General features: G+C 49.7%; 1 protein-coding gene across 3 annotated transcripts in view; it reads right to left on the bottom strand.

Moving 5' to 3' along the window:
* UTP20 (UTP20 small subunit processome component) overlaps positions 1–19,925 on the bottom strand; it is a 103,223-nt gene that overhangs the window by 18,224 nt on the left and 65,074 nt on the right. For all 3 annotated transcript variants that reach the window (XR_006353195.1, XM_043965521.1, XM_043965520.1), the window contains exons 32-47: positions 18,966–19,053; positions 17,013–17,156; positions 16,630–16,680; positions 16,076–16,228; positions 13,345–13,500; positions 12,176–12,316; positions 11,337–11,474; positions 10,703–10,842; positions 10,019–10,101; positions 7,648–7,934; positions 6,728–6,867; positions 5,678–5,834; positions 4,706–4,804; positions 3,885–4,052; positions 1,451–1,617; positions 150–291 (exon numbers count right to left, since the gene is read on the bottom strand). Coding sequence is in view for 2 of the 3 variants with exons in the window: in XM_043965521.1 (XP_043821456.1) it covers positions 150–291; positions 1,451–1,617; positions 3,885–4,052; positions 4,706–4,804; positions 5,678–5,834; positions 6,728–6,867; positions 7,648–7,934; positions 10,019–10,101; positions 10,703–10,842; positions 11,337–11,474; positions 12,176–12,316; positions 13,345–13,500; positions 16,076–16,228; positions 16,630–16,680; positions 17,013–17,156; positions 18,966–19,053 (2,254 nt within the window). In the remaining variant the exon portion in view is untranslated. The remainder of the gene's footprint in view (positions 1–149; positions 292–1,450; positions 1,618–3,884; positions 4,053–4,705; positions 4,805–5,677; positions 5,835–6,727; positions 6,868–7,647; positions 7,935–10,018; positions 10,102–10,702; positions 10,843–11,336; positions 11,475–12,175; positions 12,317–13,344; positions 13,501–16,075; positions 16,229–16,629; positions 16,681–17,012; positions 17,157–18,965; positions 19,054–19,925) is intronic.

Raw genomic sequence — 19,925 nt, 5'->3', positions numbered from 1 at the left:
TAACAGCAAGACTTATTTTTGAGACAATGCTACGCCCCAGGCCGGGCAGCTTCCCCAGTGGCTGGCCTGTCCTGCTGCAGGAAATGCTGCCTCGATGAGATCGAGCACAGGCCAAAGGCCGTGTGCACTGACCCCTCCCGAGCACTTACCCGGAGCCCAGATTCAACAAATATATGCATGTTGGTCCTTCGGCTCACGGCGGCTTTCTGCCCTCCTCGTTGGGGGGTGGGCGGGAGCAGGAGGCAGCTCTGTGGGGGCAGGCGTGGATCGGGTGGAGGCTCAGCTTGGCTCCTGTGGATGGACAACCAAGGAGAGAAGGAAGAAAGGGGAAAGCCTGCTCAGTTATGCAGGCTCTGCATCCTCAGAAGGCCCCACCATCAGTGAAGCCAAGCATCCGGCTCATCTGCTCACTCATTTCCCTCCCTCCCTCCTGCCCATGCTTCACAAAGGAGCCCAGAGAACCGAGCCCAGATTGCTGTCAAAGAAGGTACTGTGGGCGATGCTCAGCTGGTGCACATCAAGCGTTTGTGAAAGGCACGAGGTTCTTCAGGAACCATCCCGTCCAAAATAAAATAAAGAGCCAACACTTCTCACTTTCTTAAGACCATTTCTAAAATAGGTATTTCACAGACCCAGGGAAAAAGCGCATGAATGCAACAACTCCAGTGTGTTTGTGTGTGTGTACACACACACGTGACAAAGTGATAAAGTGGCGATCTGCACCAACACACACAGACACACGCAGAACTCGGTGTGTCCCAGAGTCCTCAACCGACCCCTTCCTCCACAAGGATTTTGGAGAAATACTTTGATCCCCACATCACTTGGATCAGAGATCCAGGAGTGGAAAGCCCCTCATCCTCTTGTTTCCAGACAAGGAAATGGAGAAGCATGGCTTCATACATAGCTCCTTCTGGGAGGCTCTGCCGTGCAGGTGGAAATGCAAAATAAAGAGAAACACAGATGGAGAAACTGAGGCCTAGCCTGGATGAAGGAAGCTCCACAGGAGCACAGACCAGGGGTGGGGCCTGAACCCAGTTCCTCTTAGGGCAGAGTGGTGCCCTGCTAACCAGCTGAGACAAGCCACGTGGTGTCTTAAGTATTTCATGGAGGTCTGGAACACTAAGTAACGATTCAGTGGGGAAATTTCTAATCTAATTTAAAAAACAAGATCCTCTGATTTCTTCCCCTTTTTTGTCTTTAAAAAATACTGTTGCGGGGGTGGGGGGGGGGTGCTCTCTGCAAAGGGGAAGGGGAGAAATGATGAGAAGAACTGTGATCATGTGAAAAACCAGACATCCATAAAAGCCTTAATTTTAGAGAATGAGGTGCTCGCCCGCTCTTGGGTTGTCCCTCTGAGGGGCGGGGTCATTTTTGCTCGACGAGAGGAAACCCTCATCACCCAGCTTTTCTGAAGAGCGTGAGTGATGCGAGCCCCCTTCCAACTTACTTTTCCTTTTCTGTGAGCAGAGGGAGGTTTTCACTGATGAGCCCGTGGCTGAGCAGCAGGATGGACTCGGCGGTCATTTCCTCATTCGCAATCAGGCCCGCTACAATGCGGCGTAAGGCTTCGTGCACTTTCCGGGCCAGCTTCAGGCTGGTGGTGTTCTGTAAAATCTGGAGATGGGGAGAAAGGCTGCGTTAACAGAGGTGAAAACAGGGAAAGTGACTGCCGGTGAAGTCACCAGAGGCCAGCCAGCTGGGCCGCTCCTGCCTGTGGCTGGGCCTCCTCCAGGGTCTCAGCCATAGGACTCTACCGACTGGGCGTCTTGGAAGAGACCTCTGGGCATCTGGCTCAGGCTGCCCTGAACAAGCTGGGGTTATTCACACTGTACTCGAAGCTGCCAGTAAAGGACTCCCAGGGATGGGGAGCCCACCACATGTGGCGGCTTTGGTCCAGCCTAATCCCTCCCTCCAGGGCAGGCAAGTCTTCTCTGCACATTATTTAGAGCAATAAAACAGCATTTTATTACCGACTCTCCTCCAACAAATGAAGGTTTCTTTTTGTGCAAAGATCCAGTTTTAGCCACTTACTGGCCTCTTCACAAGCCTGTATTAACTACACTACAAAACAAGCAGAGAAAGGGCTGGCGTCCTGTCATCCCTCGGGATAGGCAGGTGCTCCACAGGCTGTGAAAGCCAACATGGTGCCAGCAGCCAGAGGGCCAGCGCTGGCACCAGGACTTGGCTCACGCCAAGGCGGACTGGCCCCCAGACCCTGAGATGGAATTGCAGATGAAAAGGGTTTCAAGACCATGGACCCAGAGCTGGGAGGAACACAGGAGGCACCCGTCTAATTCAAAACCTCGGGGCATGAGGGGTTCAGTCACTTGGTGTCTGCATCCTATCCATAGCGATGGAGGGAATCACCACACACAAGCTGCCCCCTAAGCCAATGCTAACATAAACCCTCCGCGTGGCCCAGTCTTCATCCCCCGGGCTGCCTCGACCCCCGTGCCCCGTACTCCCCTGCTGGATATTCCCATTTCTGGCCCTGCCACCGCTCGATCCAAAATCCTCTCTATCTAGAGCAGGCAAGACTAGAGATCTCTAGATTCTGCAACAACCAGCAGGATGATCTTTGTCTGTGACATCAGAGACGGGCTATCCCCAGGGGAGCCCGTGCAGGGTGCTGTACTTGCCGCTCAAACACCTGTCCCTCTCCAGTTTCTCTGAGGCATGAGGCGAGCCTGGGAGCAGCTCTGGCCCCAGTGGGTGGAGGCCAAGGGCACTGCCCTGCCTCTCCTGCCAGATTCCCTGGGGCGGCTCCAGAGGAGCCACCTCCCATGCCAAGTGATGGGGCCTGATGCTTTTGGCGTTGCCTGGTTCATCTCTTGTCTTCTCTTACTGCAGTAAGAGGCACCAGGGACATGTCAATAAATTATCAAAGAGCACTGTGGAAAATTACTTTAGTGATTGTGGAAGGACAAAAACTTAAGATGCACAGACCCGGAACGGAAGAATCCAACCTCCTCATGTTAGGGAGGAGGAAACCGAGGCCCAGGCAGGCTGGCTTGCCCGAGGCCATGTGGGTGATCACCACAGGATGGGATTTGAACCCAGAGCCAGAGCTCTCCTGCCTTGGGCCATATTTCTTCTACACTGAATGCTTTTTTCTATTTGCTTCAGCAAAGTAAAGTTTCTAATTTATCAGTAATTAAACCAGTTATTAGTAATAATATCCAACTTGTCTTATTAGGGGTAGCCAAGCAAAACATTCTCTCAAGGTTCTTCCTGAGCTTAAGAGGAATCAACCGCATTGTTCATTTACTCTAAGAGTAAGAAGGGCAGGTTAGTGGGGCCAAGGGGCCACAAGGGGCCACAAGGGGCTTCTTCCAAATCTACTCCTCCCCCTGAGCTAAGAGGAAACCCCCAACAACATAAAAGAAGCCAGATGAACCGCTAGGATACAGCCTCCACATACTGGGGGGAGGGGCTGAAGCCAATGAGGCCTCTGTGGAAGAAGAATCGTGGCAACGCTGAAGGAGAGCCAAAGGGAAGGGGATACTCCAGAAGCCGGAAGGCCGGCTGAGCAGATCCTGGATGGACCTATGGGCACGAGGACACGGCCTCAGAGGCCACCCGCACACACTGGGCATCCTTCGCCTCAGTGGGGGACAAGCTCCGGTGTAACGCACTGAGTGCTGGGTCGGAGGGGCAGAGCCCCAGGGCTGGCATCTCCACTCTGGCTCTCAGCACCTTCCTGGTCTACAAAACAAGGCCCCTTCTTGCTCTATCCCTGCCGTCCTCTGGCCTCTCCTCCACACAGGGAAGGGGCTGCACTAAATGGTCCTAGAGCTGGCAGGGTGGTACAGTGGACGGGGCCAGTTAACCCCACTTACGACCCTGGGCCTCGGTTTCCGCCTGGGCATCAGGAGGCTCACCTCTTTCAGGGGAAGGATGAGCTTGGTGACCTGATCCTTCCCAACAAACTTGCCGAGGATTTCGTAAGAATCGTAGCTTTTGCTCCGCCGGGCCTCCATGACCTTGGAGATGATGCCCTTTACCTCCTTCTCCTCGGCGACACTGCCAAACAGCTCCTGGTTAAAGATCTGGTGGGAGAGAAAGCCAGAGCACAATGAGGCCGAGGAGACGTGGACTGAAGGCTGATGCCAGAAAGAAAACCAACTGTCAGGGTCATCAATGAGCAGGGGCAGACATGATCATGGGGATGGACAGAGCTGACCTCGGAGCAGACGACTCACCATCCCAGGGCTGTATTCAGGGACCCTTCCTCTGAGCTAGGAGCCTGAGAAGGCACCAGAGAACAGCAACGCTTCCCACCCCCAACCACGCACGCACAGGCGAGCGCGCGCACGCGCACACGCGCACACACACACACACACACACTTGCTGGTGTGTTGTTTAATCCTTGTTAAAGGACGAGGTCAGGGTTTTAAGTCTGGCTGCTTGTGTTGCTATTTTTATAAAGCTTAGTTTTCAAACTCTCATGGTATTTTCAGTCTTGTAACCATAGAATATTTGCTATGGATCACAATCCTCTGGCCTGGGGACCAGAGAGATGACCCTGCCTGACCTCTGGCCATTGCCCAACTCCATCCTTCCCCACCCTCCCCGGAACCCATGTCAGGGGGTTTGTCTTTTTGGCTTTAACCCTAAGAGAAGCAAAAGTGACGATGCAGAGGGCGAGTCTGAATTTTTATCCCAAGGCCCAACAGCCACCGGGGATGTGAAAGGCTTTTACCCCAATCATGATGTCCAGGCAAGGGTCCAACTCTCCGACTTTGAGGCTGCCGGCAAGACCTTTCAGTAAGATGTAAATGGTGAACGTGAGCACGTGAAGCTAAAGGGACGAGAATAAGGAGATAGAGTGGTCAGTGTCTGTGAGGAGGGAGAAGCCGCCAAGTCCTGGCGAGGGCCGCGCAAGCAGCATCAAGCCGCTCAGACTCTAGGCCCCTCAAAAGGTGGTGGCGCAATCAAGAGAGAGATGAGACGCCTGCTCACATAAAACCAGAATCCTGCAAACGGCGGCAGTCAGAGGGCCTGCACGCTGAATGAGCTCCACTGACTCTGAGACCCTTTATAACTGAGCCTCCCACACCACTGCCCCATTCTATGGGGCTGCTCAAGCCTCAATCCAGGTCCTTCGCCTATGACCCAAGGTCAGAAGTTCAGTTCTCCCGCTCATCACCGTTCTCATCTGGCTGTCTTCTGGGAGAGATGCGGGGGGACACCAGGGAGTCTGGCCCGCCATCTTGGGCTTTGCAGGGGACAATCAGGGAACATTTCTTGGTCCCCTCTGAATTAGTTAAAAGAATACTGGTGGGGCGGCTAGGTGGCGCAGTGAATAAAGCACCGGCCCTGGATTCAGGAGTACCTGAGTTCAAATCCGGCCTCAGACACTTGACAGTTACTAGCTATGTGACCCTGGGCAAGTCACTTAACCCCCCATTGCCCCGCAAAAAAAAAAAAAAAAAAAAAAGAATACTGGTTATCCTTCATATCTGCAACTTCAAAAAAATTTGTGTTTGGCCTCATGATCTCATGCTTTTCTTATTACCTCTATTTCACAGATGAGGAAACTGAGGCAGACAGACCGAATAACTTGCCCAGGATGACAGCCAGTAAGTGGCTGAGGCCGGGTTTGAACTAGGGTCTGGAGACTGCGCAGCGCCTCCTAGTGGCCCATTAAAAATGAAAAGTCCACTCGATTTACCTGATATCCACGAACAAGGGTGCTCTGTAATTCTTTCAAAATGTACTGCAGATAATGCACACCCAAGGTCTCTATTATCTTTGTGAGGGTATTGCGTGCAACATCACGGATTTCCTGGGCTCTGTTCCTCAGCAGGGTACACACTTTCAGCAAAATACTATTTAAAAAAAAGAGAAGAAAAACATCAAACAGAACCAAACTTAATGACTTTCCCTGTGCAAACAGGAAGCACAGTGAAGTCTGCACGCAGTCTTAACATCTGAGGTGGGCGAGGAAGAGGAAGGAAGAAGAAAGAAAAAGGAGGAGACGGAGAACAGTTAAGCAGCTACTCCTGGAACTGGTCCTGCCTTCAAGGGCCTTAAAATCTACTGAGGAAGACAATCGTGCATAACAGAATAACACACACTAGTTACCAAGTACCTGGGGGGTAGGGGCCTCCCCAGGAGGACAGCCGGGAAAGTCTTTGGGCAGAAGGTGTTACTAGGAGGAGAGGCCAGTCCGATCCGTACAGATCTTTGGGGCTTCCGGGACATTTTCCATGCACTGTCACATTTGAACGTCACGACCCAGGGAAGTAGGTCCTCTGGGGCCCTCTGTTTCGTCTTTTTGACTGAACCTGTGATGGTGTAGGGAACTCCCAAGCAGAGACCCTCCACAGCTTAAGCAGATTTGTACCTGATTCCTGACTTAAAATGGAGTCATTGTCATGCTCAGAATGAGGAGACCCAAGTGCAAGTCTCACCTCCAACACTTACTTAAGGGCCATGTGATCTGGGAAGGCTACTTAAACTCTGGGGGTCTCCGTATTCTCGCCTATAACACTCAAGTCTCAGACACTAAAAAGGTGAGCGACTTGCCCATGAACACATTTACCCCATGTCGAGGTCAAATCTGAACCCAGGCTTTCCTCCCAGCCCAGCCTCTCTACAATCCAGGAGGATCACGGTCTAGGGAGAAGGGGTCTTTGTCCATCAACACTCTGAGGGTGGGCGCTCCATCTCTGAGCTGAATGGCACAGGAAGAGTGCCAGTGGGCGGGCGGCCTGCGTACCTTGGCAGATTGGCCTCCATGACTTCTTGGGGCAGGGACTGCATTAGTTTGACCATAGCAAAGGCCAAGGGGATTCGGACGATTTCGTCGTCGTTGACCACCTTGGACTTGATGAGCTTGTGCTCTTCCTCCCTTTTTGTCTGCAAGAAGAGTTCAGGTTAGCCCAAAACAGAAACCAAACGGCTGGTGACAGCACCTCAGAAACGCCATCACCAGGTGCTGGAAGGGGGGCATTCTCTAGGGTCTTAGCGAGCTTCCCTCAAGCCCAACCGGCCTTTCTGGAGGGCCTCTGTGGCAGGCACTGAGGGGTGCGGACCAAGACCCCTCGAAGACTATCAACAACTCAACCAGGTCACGCGTCTGGCCAAGATGGGGACGGGAAAGGCTGCAGGGTCACCAGCTCTCCCACAGCCCCCAGCAAATACAGGAAAATGAGCCCACTGAAAAAACGATGGAGAAAACCAAAGGGAAGTGGCGTGAGGTCCTGCCGGACAGCCCAGAACTGTACCAAAGAGAACACGAACCGACCATCACCAACAACAGACCTGGAAACCAGGCTAAGGAGAGGTCAGGGAAAAAAAATCATCCGGTTCCCTGGAAGCTGTGACTAAACTTTTTGTAGTTTAAGCAAAAATAAAGGAAGACCTGCCAGGTCTCTCAGAAGCAGAGGACAAGGTGAAAACCAAAAGAAGCCGCTCGGCACCTCCCCCAGGCCCAAGAACCCTCAGGAGCGTCGCAGCCCAAAGCCAAACGTGCCATCATCTGTCTGTCCCAGTGTCGCTGAGGGCACTCACTGGGAAGTTACGTGACCGCCCAGGCGGCAGAGACGGTCTGCGATGATGCACGACCAGCCACCCTCAGTCTCAGTTTAGGCTCTGTCCGTACCCACCCCCACCCATTTCCCCACTCGCAGGGATTACCGTAGCAGACAGGCACTTGTGAAGCTTGGGGAGGATGCTGCCAGTTATGGTCTTGTGAATCTGCCTGCTCAAATTCTCCAGCTCTTCTCTGCTCTTAGGGAGGCCAGAAAAGGCCTGGGTGCCGTCCTCGGGCTCCCCGGCAGACGGCTCCAGGGCTGGCTCCGTGAGGTTCTCGCTGTCCTCGGACAAACTCTTCCTCTTCTCTTCTTCCTCTTTCTCCTCCTCCTCGTTGGCGTGATCCAATTCCATGGCTTCGGGCTCTGCTGGCACATCCACTTCCATGGTGTCTGTATCCCAGGGAGAAAAACAGTCCCCAGAAGAAATTAACACAGCACCCTCGTGTAGTGCAGGCTCGTGAGAAGACAAGACCCCAGCAACTAGAAACACAGCAACTTCCTCGATCCAGAAGCTTTTACTGGCTTAGCATAAGGAAGGGGGATGTCAGGGGCCATCTGATGCAGCCACCTCCTCTTCAGATGGGGAAGCCGAGGCCCATGGAGTTACCCTACACAACTGTAAAGGAGCCTCAGATGACACCTCATGCAACGCTCTCATTTTACAGATGGGGAAACTGAAGCCAACGGAGGCTAAAGGACTGGCCCCAAGGTCCTTTTTTTTTTGGTGAGGCAATCGGGGTTAAGTGACTTGCCCAGGGTCACACAGCTAGCAAGTGTTAAGTGTCTGAGGCCGGATTTGAACTCAGGTCCTCCTGACTCCGGGGCTAGTGCTCTATCTACTGCACCCCAAGGTCCTTCTTACTAAAGCTTCCTTTGCCTTAAGACGAGCAGGAGCTCATTTCTGACCTCTCAGGCTCATCACTGTTTAATCCATGTGATCTCACAACCTATCGATGCCTCTCAAGCCTCACTCCCAGGGACACCATTCCCAGGCCACACAAAAATCATGTCCCTTTGGGGGACTCTTCCAACTATCCCAGCGAGCGCTAGCCCACTTCTTTGTCTTCCTTAGCCATACAATAAGAAGAATAAAATATCCCAGCAGGAACTTCTTTAGGGGCATGAAAAAATTAGCTCAAGCTCCCAAATATTTGTATTTCCACAAAATTTCAAGAGTAAAAGCACCATCCATCCTAAAGTAGCCGCATGGTGCAGCGGAGAAGGGGACGGATTCGGAGCCAGAGGGTCTGGTTTGAATCCCAGCTTAATGACAGGCATGCTTTGGGGGAGGATGCTCACATTCTTGGAGCCTCGGCTTCCCCATTTACAAAGTGAGGGGTACAGATCAGACCACTTCTAAGGTCCTCTTCAGCTTGAAAGTCCCCAACAGTGATCAGTGATCATCTCTTATACCACACTTTAAAGCTACGGATGCACTCACACCCACTGTGGCCTCACTTGATCCTCGCCACCCCAGGAAGAAGGGGCTATTATCGTCATCCCCACCGAAAGATGAGGAAAATGACAGTCAAGGCTCTGTGGCAATTAATAAGAGTCAGGACTCACAGGATCAGACTTGGAGCTGAAAGAGAAGTCAGTGGCCATTTCATCCAAACTCCTCATTTTACAGATGAGGAAACTGAGGCCCAAGAGAAAGTGACTTGGCCAAGGGCACACTGGTACTGGGTTGGATCTGAGCCCCTCCGCCTCATGACACTAGATCATCACTAAATAGAGTTAGCAAAGAAAACAGAGCTTCAGATAAGCACATGGCTTCATTCAGATCTTCCCAACTCCAGGCCCAGCACCTTACCCACTGCATCACCGAGATGACCATCCAACCAGTGAGTAAATATAAAGACATTAACTTTGCTTTAAAAGGTGTTGATCTCTGAAACTAGTATGGGGGCAGCTAGGTGGCCCAGTGGATAGAGCACCGGCCCTGGAGTCAGGAGGACCTGAGTTCAAAGCCGGTCTCAGACACTTGACACTTACTAGTTGTGTGACCCTTGGCAAGTCATTTAACCCCAATTGCCTCACCAAAAAAAAAAAAAAAAAAAAGAAAGAAAAACAAAAGAGAAGAGTATGAAAGCCACAACCATGTACACATACACATGTGTACCTCTCTCCTTTAAATTTAGAACCCCTTGCTAATTCCTATTGAATGCCATTACAGTAATCCCCTTATTGTCGTTGTTATAATTATCATAACGGCAAAAACACTCCAGTATCTTTGCCAAGAAAACCCCAAATAGGGTCAGGAAGAGTCAGACACACCAGAAAATGAAAGAACAACAATATGGACTCTAAGCTCCCTCAGGGCAGGCACCAGTTTTTGTTCCTTTGTATCCAAAGTCTGGCACAGAGCAAGCCTTCCCTAAGGGTCTGTGGAATTGAATGAGTGGTCAACATAAGGCAGCAAGTTACAAGGAATGGGAAATTCAATTAGAAAGTTGAGAAAGGAAAAAACTTACTTTCTTCACTCTGAATTTTTTCCATTTGTTTCTCAAGAGTTTTGTGGTCAAAGTGAAAAGCTTCTAATACTGTGACTAACATGCTGTCAAAAAAGAGAAACAAAGGAGGGTTATTAGCTTTGGTTTTGAAATATAATAACCAAGAGGCAAGAGGGTAAAACTTTAAACTTTATTGGATTTATTTCTATTTTACGTAAACCTGCATAATGCACACTGATGATTATAATCCCCAAATAAACTTCAGTCACTAAAAGATGTCAGTGAAGGTGGATTGTGTGATAGACTTAGCTCTTCTCAGCAACACAATGATGCAAGACAAGTACAAAGGACTCATGATGGAAAAGCTCTCCACGTGCAGAGAAAGAACTATGGAGTCTGAATGCAGATTGAAGCAGACTAGTTTCACTTTTTTGTTTTCTTCTTTCTCATGGTTTCCCCTTGTGTTCTGATTCTTCTCTCACAACATGACTAATGTGGAAATATGTTTAACAAGACTGTAATGTATAACCTCTCTCAGATTGCTTGCTGGCTTCAGGAGGGGGATGGGGGGTGGGAGGAAGAATTTGGAATTTAAAATCTTACAAAAATTCAAAATCTTTACATGTGACTGGGAAAAAAATACACCACTATTAAAAAGAACAAGAAAAATATGGGTTTGGGTAATGAAAACAAGAGCAACCTTACCTGACACCCAACTTTTGATTGATCTGTCCAGTGTGTAAAACGTGAATGAAATACTTCAAATAATACATATATCCTGGCCAGGAAAGATGCCTGCAAATAGCTCCAATAAGCTCCATGGAAGCTGTTGTTATGTTTTCGTGCTACAAAACAAAACAAAAACAGAGTCAGCTAACCTAACAATCACTTAACAAGTACCTACTATGCACAGGGAACAGTACTAGGCAACAGCACAGAAAGACAAGTAAAGGACAAACAGTCTGGCCTCCCGAGAGCTTCTATTCTCTTGGGGGACACGAGGGGTACACAGACGAGGGAGCAGGAGATTATCTGAGGAGGGAGGGGGCAGCACCAACAGTGTGGAGAGGGGCCTGTGGAAAGCTGAAGACTCAGACAGACAGAAGTCAGGGGAGCACAGTCCAGGACTGCAGGGACTGCCTGGGCAAGGGCACAGAGGTGGCAGAGAGAAGCACGAGGCTAAATGAGGTCCCCCTATGTGTGTCTACACACACTCAAGTGGACTTTTCTTTTTGCCGTTTCATCCAGAGCACCCAGAGCGGCCCGTGGCTCATCACAGGCCCTGCAATGGTACTCAGTGGACTCAGACAGATGGTCTCTCTCCTTTATAAACACTTACCTTAAGCATTTTCTCATCAAAAATTGGAGTTGTGGCATAGGGCATGATGTAGTTCTGGAGAGACTTGGAAGACAGAACCATCTTGCCCTCTGTCAGACGCTTGCCTAGTTTCTTCAAGGCTCTGGCTCTTCTGTGGATCTAAGAAGACATTGACAGTTAAATCAGAGGGTGTGCCCGTGGTGGACCATTCCCTGCCCATCCTGGGTTGGGTAGGAGGCCTCTTCCACACTGAGGAGGCTGTGCTGACTACTGTGAGAGTGTGCCAGCCCAAGGACCCAGGCCTGGAAGGATGGAGCCCACAGCACTTGGAGCCTGTCACCAACAGGATCCTTGGGAGAGGACGTGCCACTGTGAGGGCCTGAGGCCTCCAAAGATGCTACCTTACTTTACAAAGAGGGGACACTGGAGCCCCTAGAGCCCTGTGAGGCAACAACAGAGGTGCATCTTGTGGGGGGGAAGAACTAGGGGAACTCAGAGACCTCTGACTGCACTTCATAGATGAGGAGCTGGAAGGGACACAAGAGGCCCTCTAGTCTTTTTACAGATGAAGAAACAGGCCCGGGGAATTTCTCAGACAACATGAGTGAGAAATATCAGCTAACGTTTCCTCAGATGCCAAACAGGGAGGCTACATTTCTTCCCCGGGGCCACATAGCCTTTATGGAGCTGATACAGGGCTTGACCCCAGGTCTTCCTGCGGCCAAGGTGGTCTCCCAGTCCCTAGGCCATTCTGCCTCTATGGCAGAAGTAGCTGTTTGTGCTTCCTCTGCCCATCAGACTTTGGGAACCACCTAACGACAGCGTTCATGGGGAGGAAGGCAGAGGAAGGAAGGACTTACCTGAATGTGTTTCATGTTCTCAAAGAAGTCCATTTCAGGATCATTGAAATCACTGAGCTGAACCAAGTCTTTAAACTCTGGGTGGTTTGGAAAGGTTTGAATTAAACAGGAAAGTAAAGTCGTATATTCCTGCTGGATACTCTGCAAATACCAAATTGAGGGAAAAAACAAAGATAATTGCCTTTTGGGGGTGGGGGGGTGGGGGGGCAATGAGGGTCAAGTGACTTGCCCAGGGTCACACAGCTAGTAAGTGTCAAGTGTCTGAGGCCAGATTTAAACTCAGGTCCTCCTGAATCCAAGGTCGGTGCTTTATCCACTGTGCCACCTAGCTGCCCCAATTGCTTTTTAAAATGGAAAAACCTCCCTGAACACAGATAGAACTACCTCCTCCCCCACCCCCCGCCCCAATCCACAGTGGATAAAAGCACAGAGAATATGAAACAGGTAATTTTGAAAAGAATAGAAATTACTGATAGTTGCTTGAAAAAATGCTCCAGATATCATTACAATAATCAAAGAGACAAATTACAACAACTTTGAGGCACCAGGTGACACCCAAGCAAGCAGTGGCAAAAACAATGCCATGATACTGAACGCTGGGCACAAATGGGCACATTGGGGGGAACCACCCACTTTGGGAATCTCTCTGGGGAAGGATTACAAGATGCAAGGAGTCATTATCTACAATAATCCTACTGCTGGAAACAACCCAGAAATGTTATCAAATACAAATACAAACAGAGCCAGTTAAAGACTTGTAGCAGCAAAGATCTGGCCAAGCCCTGGAGCCCGGGCGAAGGAAGGGGCAGCCCCACAGAGGGGAGGCACCACTGCCATCGTGACTGACAGGCAGGAGGAACAAAGAAATCCAGGAATGACTGCTGAGATGATGCCCAGAGGAAAAGGCAGCCAGCGTGACGAATGCACATGAACTACAACTATCTGAGAGCAGGAGGGGTAAGAATGTGTGGGGAGAATTTGGCAGGAATGACTGGAAGAGTGTGTTTCATGCACCGAAATAAAGTTATAAATGTAAATATGAAGCAACTTGAACCACTGGCACTGACAGAAAACTAAACCCCAGGACAGGCCTCGCCGATGTCAGGTTACACATGTTCCCAAGGTGAAGGGCCTGCACCAGCGGTGTGTCCCGAGCCCTCGCCACCTACCTCGGTGGGGCTCTTCAGGCCTTTTCTCAGGTTCTCCAGGAGAGTGCGCTGGATGACTTCTCGGTACTGAGCCTCACTGACATCCGGGGCTGCCAGCCGATGGATGATGCCCATCAAGCACAGGCTGGCGCTATCACTCAAGGCCATGTCTTTCAGCTGAGGAGTAGAGAAAGGAGGAAGGAACATTAGTCTCCAAGCACTCTGGGCAAACCATCTGACCATGTAAAAGGAACCACAGGAGGCTCTAATAGGAAATGACTAACTCCATGGAATCAGGAGATCAAAATGCCTGTGTCTGAATTGAATGATAACTATGCAACACCATGGACACACATAATCAACTTTTTTTTTTTATGTATGAGGTATTTTATTTTTTCCATTACATGTAAAGATAGTTCTCAACTTTTGTTTATACATGCTTTACAATTTCAGATTTTTCTCCCTCCCCTCTCCCCTAGACAGCAGGTAATCTGATATAGGTTATATCTATATATCTCTATACATATACATATAGATATATATATGTATACACACACACATATATATACACATAATAACATTAATCCTATTTCTGCATTAATCCTGTTACAAGAGAAAGAATCAGAGCAGTGATGCAAAACCTCAAAATAGAAAAAACAACAACAGCACCCAAAACAAAAGAAATAATATGGTTCAATCAGCATCTATACTCCACAGTTCTTTCTTTCTTTTTTTTTCTTGGATTTGGAGATCCTCTTCTATCATGAGTTCCCTGGAACTCTTCTGTACCATTGCATTGGTGAGAAGAATATAGTCCATCACAGTAGGTCAACACTCAATGTTGATGATACTGTGTATAATGTTCTTCTGGTTCTGCTCATCTCACTCATCATCAGCTCACGTAAGACCCTCCAGGTTTCTCTGAACTCTTCCTGCTCATCATTTCTTACAGCACAATAGTATTCCATTGTATTCATATACCACAACTTGTCCAGCCATTCCCCAATTGATGGGCACCCCCTCAACTTCCAATTCCTTGCTACCACGTAAAGAGCAGCTATAAATGTTTTTGTACATGTGGGTCCCTTTCCCCCTTCCATGATTTCTTTGGGCAAAAGACCTAAAAGTGGGATTGCTGGGTCAAAGGGTATGCACAGCTTTATCGCCCTTTGGGCATAATTCCAAATTGCTCTCCAGAATGGTTGGATCAGCTCACAGCTCCACCAACAATGCATTAGTGTTCCAATTTTCCCACAGCCTCTCCAACATTTATTATCTTCCTTTTTTGTCATTTTAGCCAATCTGATAGGTGTCAGGTGGTACCTCAGAGTTGTTTTAATTTGCATCTCTCTAATCATTAGAGATTTAGAGCATTTTTTCATGTGGGAATAGATAGCTTTGGTCATAATCAACTCTTAAAGAAGCCCCCACACCTCTCCTAGCTTCAGGGGGGAAAGACACCCAACAGAAGAAAGAGAATGGAAGCTGGTGACATACTGGGCAGTGTTTGTGAATCTAGGAAAGAGAGAGAGCGTGCGTGCGCGCGCATGAGTGCATGCATGTGTGTGTGTGTGTGTGTGTGTATGAGTGAGAGAGAAAGAGAGAGAGAGAGAGAGAGAGAGAGAGAGAGAGAGAGAGAGAGAGAGTAGTCATTCCCCTTTTCATCCCTACAATCCTAATGAATGAAAATGAATTGAGTTTGAAGGAGTAAGAGGGAAAGGGACAGGACCAGTGACTTCACCAGCACATGATACACGTTGGCACCTCCTCTGCAGGGGAGAATCTCTGAGGGCTGCCAGGAACCCTGAGATTTAAACAGCTGGCACAGCATCCCATGAGCAGGATGCATCAGAGGAAGACCGAGCCCAGGTCTTTTGGGCTCTGAGGCCTGCCGAGCCGCCTCACAGGGCGCTCATAGATGCTTGTGGGGAGAATCTTTTGGATGGTGAGTTTCTGGAAGAGTTGGGTTTTTGTGTGTGGCCTTTTTGATTGGTTTGTTTTACACACAGCAAGACTACTGTGAGCAAAATGAGATATCATTCTGTGGAAGAAGAAATGAAATCCTAAAAAGATGGTGCTAAGTCCAAATAACACCCACTTAAGATGCAGTGTGGTAACGTGGGAAAGATCCTGGACGGGAAGTCCAAGCACCTGCATCAGCACCCCAGGTTTCCTTTGTAATGACGCGTGATGCAGCCATCAGACCAGAAGGCCTCATCCAGCTCTAAGTCCATGGTCCTCGACATGTCCCTTTCTGGGAAGGCCAGCACCTCCCATCCAGGGCCCCCACGGCCCACTCTATGCCCCAACCAAACTCCCCTGGGCTCTTTGTACCATATGGTCTCAAAATTGTTGATGAGTTACCGCTATTTGTATCAACATAATACTGCTCATTTATGCCTACTTAACACACCTACCCAAATACACAGGCCTTAGGAAAAGGACTTCAAAACTGTGTGTGTGTTTTTTTTTGTTTTGTTTTGTTTTGTTTTTTTAGTGAGGCAATTGGGGTTAAGTGACTTGCCCAAGGTCACACAGCTAGTAAGTGTTAAGTGTCTGAGGCAGGAGTTGAACTCAGGTACTCCTGACTCCAGGGCCGGTGCTCTATCCACTGTGCCACCTAGCCGCCCCTGTGTGTGTGTTTTTAATGGACGCTGAGATGTGACCTTTAAGGACCAAGAAGACCGCTCACCACAGATGGCCCCAATCAAATGAAAATGGCCGGCTGTGTGGTTCTGCCAGAAGGACTCACCTGTAAGGTGTAAAAACAGTTGTGCATTACAGGCACCAAGTAGGTGATGTCTACGGTTTCCATCTCCTTGATGTAAGAGGTGATTTTTTGGAAGGCCGACAGTCGGACGTCGAAGTTGATGTCGTCCAGGTGTCTCTGATCAAAGGCATTCAGCTATGGGAAGCACGTAATTGAAAGCATGAGTTGGTTCTTGATTATAAATGACCACTCATCCCACGATGTAGGGATGGCCTCGAACTCTGACAGGCTAAGCCAGGAGAACAAATACACTGGCAGGCCTGACCCAGCCGAGACATCTGGGAGAAGAGGGTTAAGAGCAGCCTATCCAAATTCAGGGCTGACCAAGTGGAGGTCTTCTAGGAAAGGGTTACAAAGAAGGTGCCTAACCTGGACCCCCGGAGGAGAGCCCCACAGGGATGAACCCGGGGCCCCATCCAGGACCACCGGGCGGCACGATCCTTTCTACATCCAATCCTCCCGGAAGTGGGCAGCGTACAGACTAAAAGGCTTAGAAATATGCATTTCTAAAGGAAAAGAGTAAATTATTTTCGTACCTTGACTACTTCTGTGATGTACTCCAATCCACTCTCATAGTCGGAAAGCGTCTAAAATAATAGAAATGGTTGAGAAATTAGACTGAGTTAAGTATCAGAAAATATGCTCCCCATGACTGAGAGAGAAAAAGAGGATTCTCCATGTGAATCCCAGGGATGAATTTAGGGGAGTCCCCGCCAATGGGCGGCTATGGATGGGCAGCCATGTGTATTCTCAGAGGGCCGACCCAAACCGATGAGAATCCCGTTTCATTTGGGTGTTGGGATCACGGCCATCCTGCTTTCCAGCTCATGAGACAAAGCAGACAGACTTGCTCGGAACGCCCCATTGGTTCTCTACGAGATGAAAGATCAGGTGTGGCTGAAACCCCAGGTGTACCTACCTGGAAAACTGTACAGAGCATCTGTCGCGACATTTTGTTCTGAATGATGGAGAAAAGCCTTGAAAGAGGTTTCAGGAAATTCGTTGGGTCCTTACAATTCTTTAACAGGTTCTGCACTGTCACCAGGATATCAATCTCGGTTTCCTAAAGGACCAAGGGGAGAGGGTTTCAGAGTCTGGGAGAAGGACACCCAGGAGGAGGCCGAGTGAGGGGGACTAGTGACCAGACTGCCCTTGAATTCCTCCAAACAATTATCTGCAGATGTGTGATCTATGCTCTCATCACAGTTTCTACAAATTGTTCTGACATGCTCAGCACTTGAGCTAACCACAAAATCCACCACCGCTGTCAAAATTAAGTGTAGTCTTGTCTGTGGCAGTTCCTTCCTTCCCTGCAAGCCAAAGACCTGCCGCTGCTATCATAACCAAACAGCTATGTGGTCCAGAGCAGCTCACATCACTGCTCTGAGCCTCAGTTTCCTCATTTGCACAGATGAGAGGAATGGATGGGACCATTTCCATCTCAAATTCAGTTAAGGTTTGGTTGATTCTTTCTAGTAAGGGAAAAAGAGAAGTGCTTTCTGTTATCTTCTGGTTCGATAAGAGCTATAAATCTGTGACAAAGAGAAGAGAATGAAATGTTTGGGGCTTCCCCCGCCCCCGAAAACCTCATCTGCTTAGACATGAATTTTACTAACAGCACTGTAAAGAGTTAAGCTGAAAATACCTTGAGTTGAAAATACCTTGGTGGTAATAGCAAGGATCAAAGTCCAAGCTGCAAAAATTAAGCTAAAGTTTCTGGGTTTTTTAAAACAAAATCCAGTTGCTAAAAGCAAATCCTGTTATGACAGACTTACTCACAAACTGGATGAATGAAATGGCATGCAGAGATCACCCAGTGAGGGTAAGGACAGCAAGGACACCAAGCAGGCTGTGACTGACTGACAGGCTAAACTGAGAAACCACCTGATTGTATTTCTCGGGGTCTCGAGCTGCGAGCTTGGTCAGTTCTCCCTCCGCCTATCCTTCCTCCTATGGCTGTGTGGTAGCCCAATCAACCAGTCTAATGTTAGTGATTAGGGTTTGTACTTTTGCTCTCCCAGCTGCCCTACAGTCATTTTCCCAACAAACTGGACTTGAATGCCACCAAGTACAAGCCCTCAGTACCTCGAGGAAGGACAGTGATTTTCATGTACTGGTGATGGGGAGGATGGCTGTCCTGCTGTGGTCCCACCCCGTTTCCTCTCTGCTCCGAGTGCCCAGAAATGGAAAGAACTGAACTAGAAACCTCTAACAGAACCTCAGAGGGGCTGTGCAGGGGCTGAAGCCTTGGGCAAATCCCTTACCCTCTCCAAGCCTGTTTTCTCCTCTGTAAAATGTGCTACTCAATATTACCTCCCTCACGGGCCTCTTGTGAAAAAATCTTGTGTAAACTTGAAAGAGAGAAAGCTACTACCAGGTATCTAACCAATAAAGAGAAGCAACTCCCTCCAGGACAGAAGTTAGGACCCACGGGCCACTCAGAATTCCAGAGCTGGGTGGGACTTCAGCAGCCTTCCTGTCCAGTCCCCTTCTGCAAGATGCCAACTACCCAGACCCCCCACAGAGGGAGGCCCGGCCCCCCCCCCCCCAGGACAGCCCTTCCCCGGTGGAGGACGGCTCTGTGTCCATGCACCTGACCACCACCGCCTCATCTTTCAGCCAGCTTTCTCAAACGGCGTGAACGTGAAGCGCTTCAGCGCTGGCTGCCCTCAAGCTGATCGCCACAGTCTGACCCAGGCAGAGCAGAGGGGGACTGGTCACAAGCCCACGGTCAGCAGCATTTCTGGCCGCCCCATGAGGTGCTGAGTCATGGTTCTGGAGGTCCACTACAGCCCCTAGATCTTTTTCCAACAGGCTGCTGTCCGACCACACCTCCCCCATCTTGCTGGGGTGATGTCAAACGTGCGCCTACCTCGGTAATGTTGCTCCGGTGCAGGAAGGGAAGGAGCAGGGTGATGAGCAGAGAGCTCTGCTCTTTGTCTTTCATAAACTTGCTGATCCTGTAAGGAAAGAAACCCAACCGTCAGAAAAGGGTGACCGGCTGCCGCGGGTGCTCGGCTTGGGAGAGGCCTGGAGGAGAGAGCGCCAGGGGGCTGAAGTCACAGTGCCACAAGCCCTTGAGCCTACTCCCCTCCGGAGGCCCCCCAGAAAACTGTGAGGCTGCCCTCCTTCAGAGGCCCCCCAAGCCCTGACCCCAGGAAGAGGTCCCCTTCCTGTGCCGCTGCAGATCCTCTGCCCTTTGTGAATTCCTCACCCTGAGATCACACCAGTCTAAGAATCAGGACAGGCCTCAGCAATGTTGCTTTAATGAAGCCCCAGGAAAGGCTCTGGGGTGAGTGCTGAAAAGCAGGGACCCTCACCATCCCAACCTGGTCGGGGGTAGAGGGTAAGGGCACCCTGTGGGCTGATTCCAACAGGAGGAAGGGGTGGCTTCCAAAAAAGCAAATTTACATAATCCCCCAAAAGGCATTCTGAAGAAGCTAGGATGTATTTTTATTCCTATTTTAAAATTGAACAAAGCAGCCTGGTGGTGCTGTAGACAGCCAAGTCAGCAAGGTAGGTGCTGGGGATACAAAGAGAGGCAAAAACTCAGTCGATGTGCCCGACACCACACCAAGCACTAGAGATACAAAGGAAGGCACAAAGGGTGGCAGCCCTCGAGGGGCTCAGTGTCTAATGGAGACTCGGCTTGGACGTCCAGGTCTACCTGCGTCCTTCATTCCCCTGACCTCTCGGAGCCCTGGCCATCAGATTGGAGGTGAGTGGCCCTGTGGAAGAGGAGCTGACATTCCACAACATCACCCTGGAGATGAGGACACTATGGCCCCTGTAGGTTTACACACACGCCTGAGGTCACACATGGTCACAACAA

This window comes from Dromiciops gliroides, chromosome 5, assembly GCF_019393635.1.
Source record: "Dromiciops gliroides isolate mDroGli1 chromosome 5, mDroGli1.pri, whole genome shotgun sequence".
NCBI classification, from domain to species: Eukaryota; Metazoa; Chordata; class Mammalia; order Microbiotheria; family Microbiotheriidae; genus Dromiciops; species Dromiciops gliroides.
The sequence above is the reverse complement of the archived record's forward strand: the minus strand, read 5'-3'. Positions and strand labels throughout refer to the sequence as shown.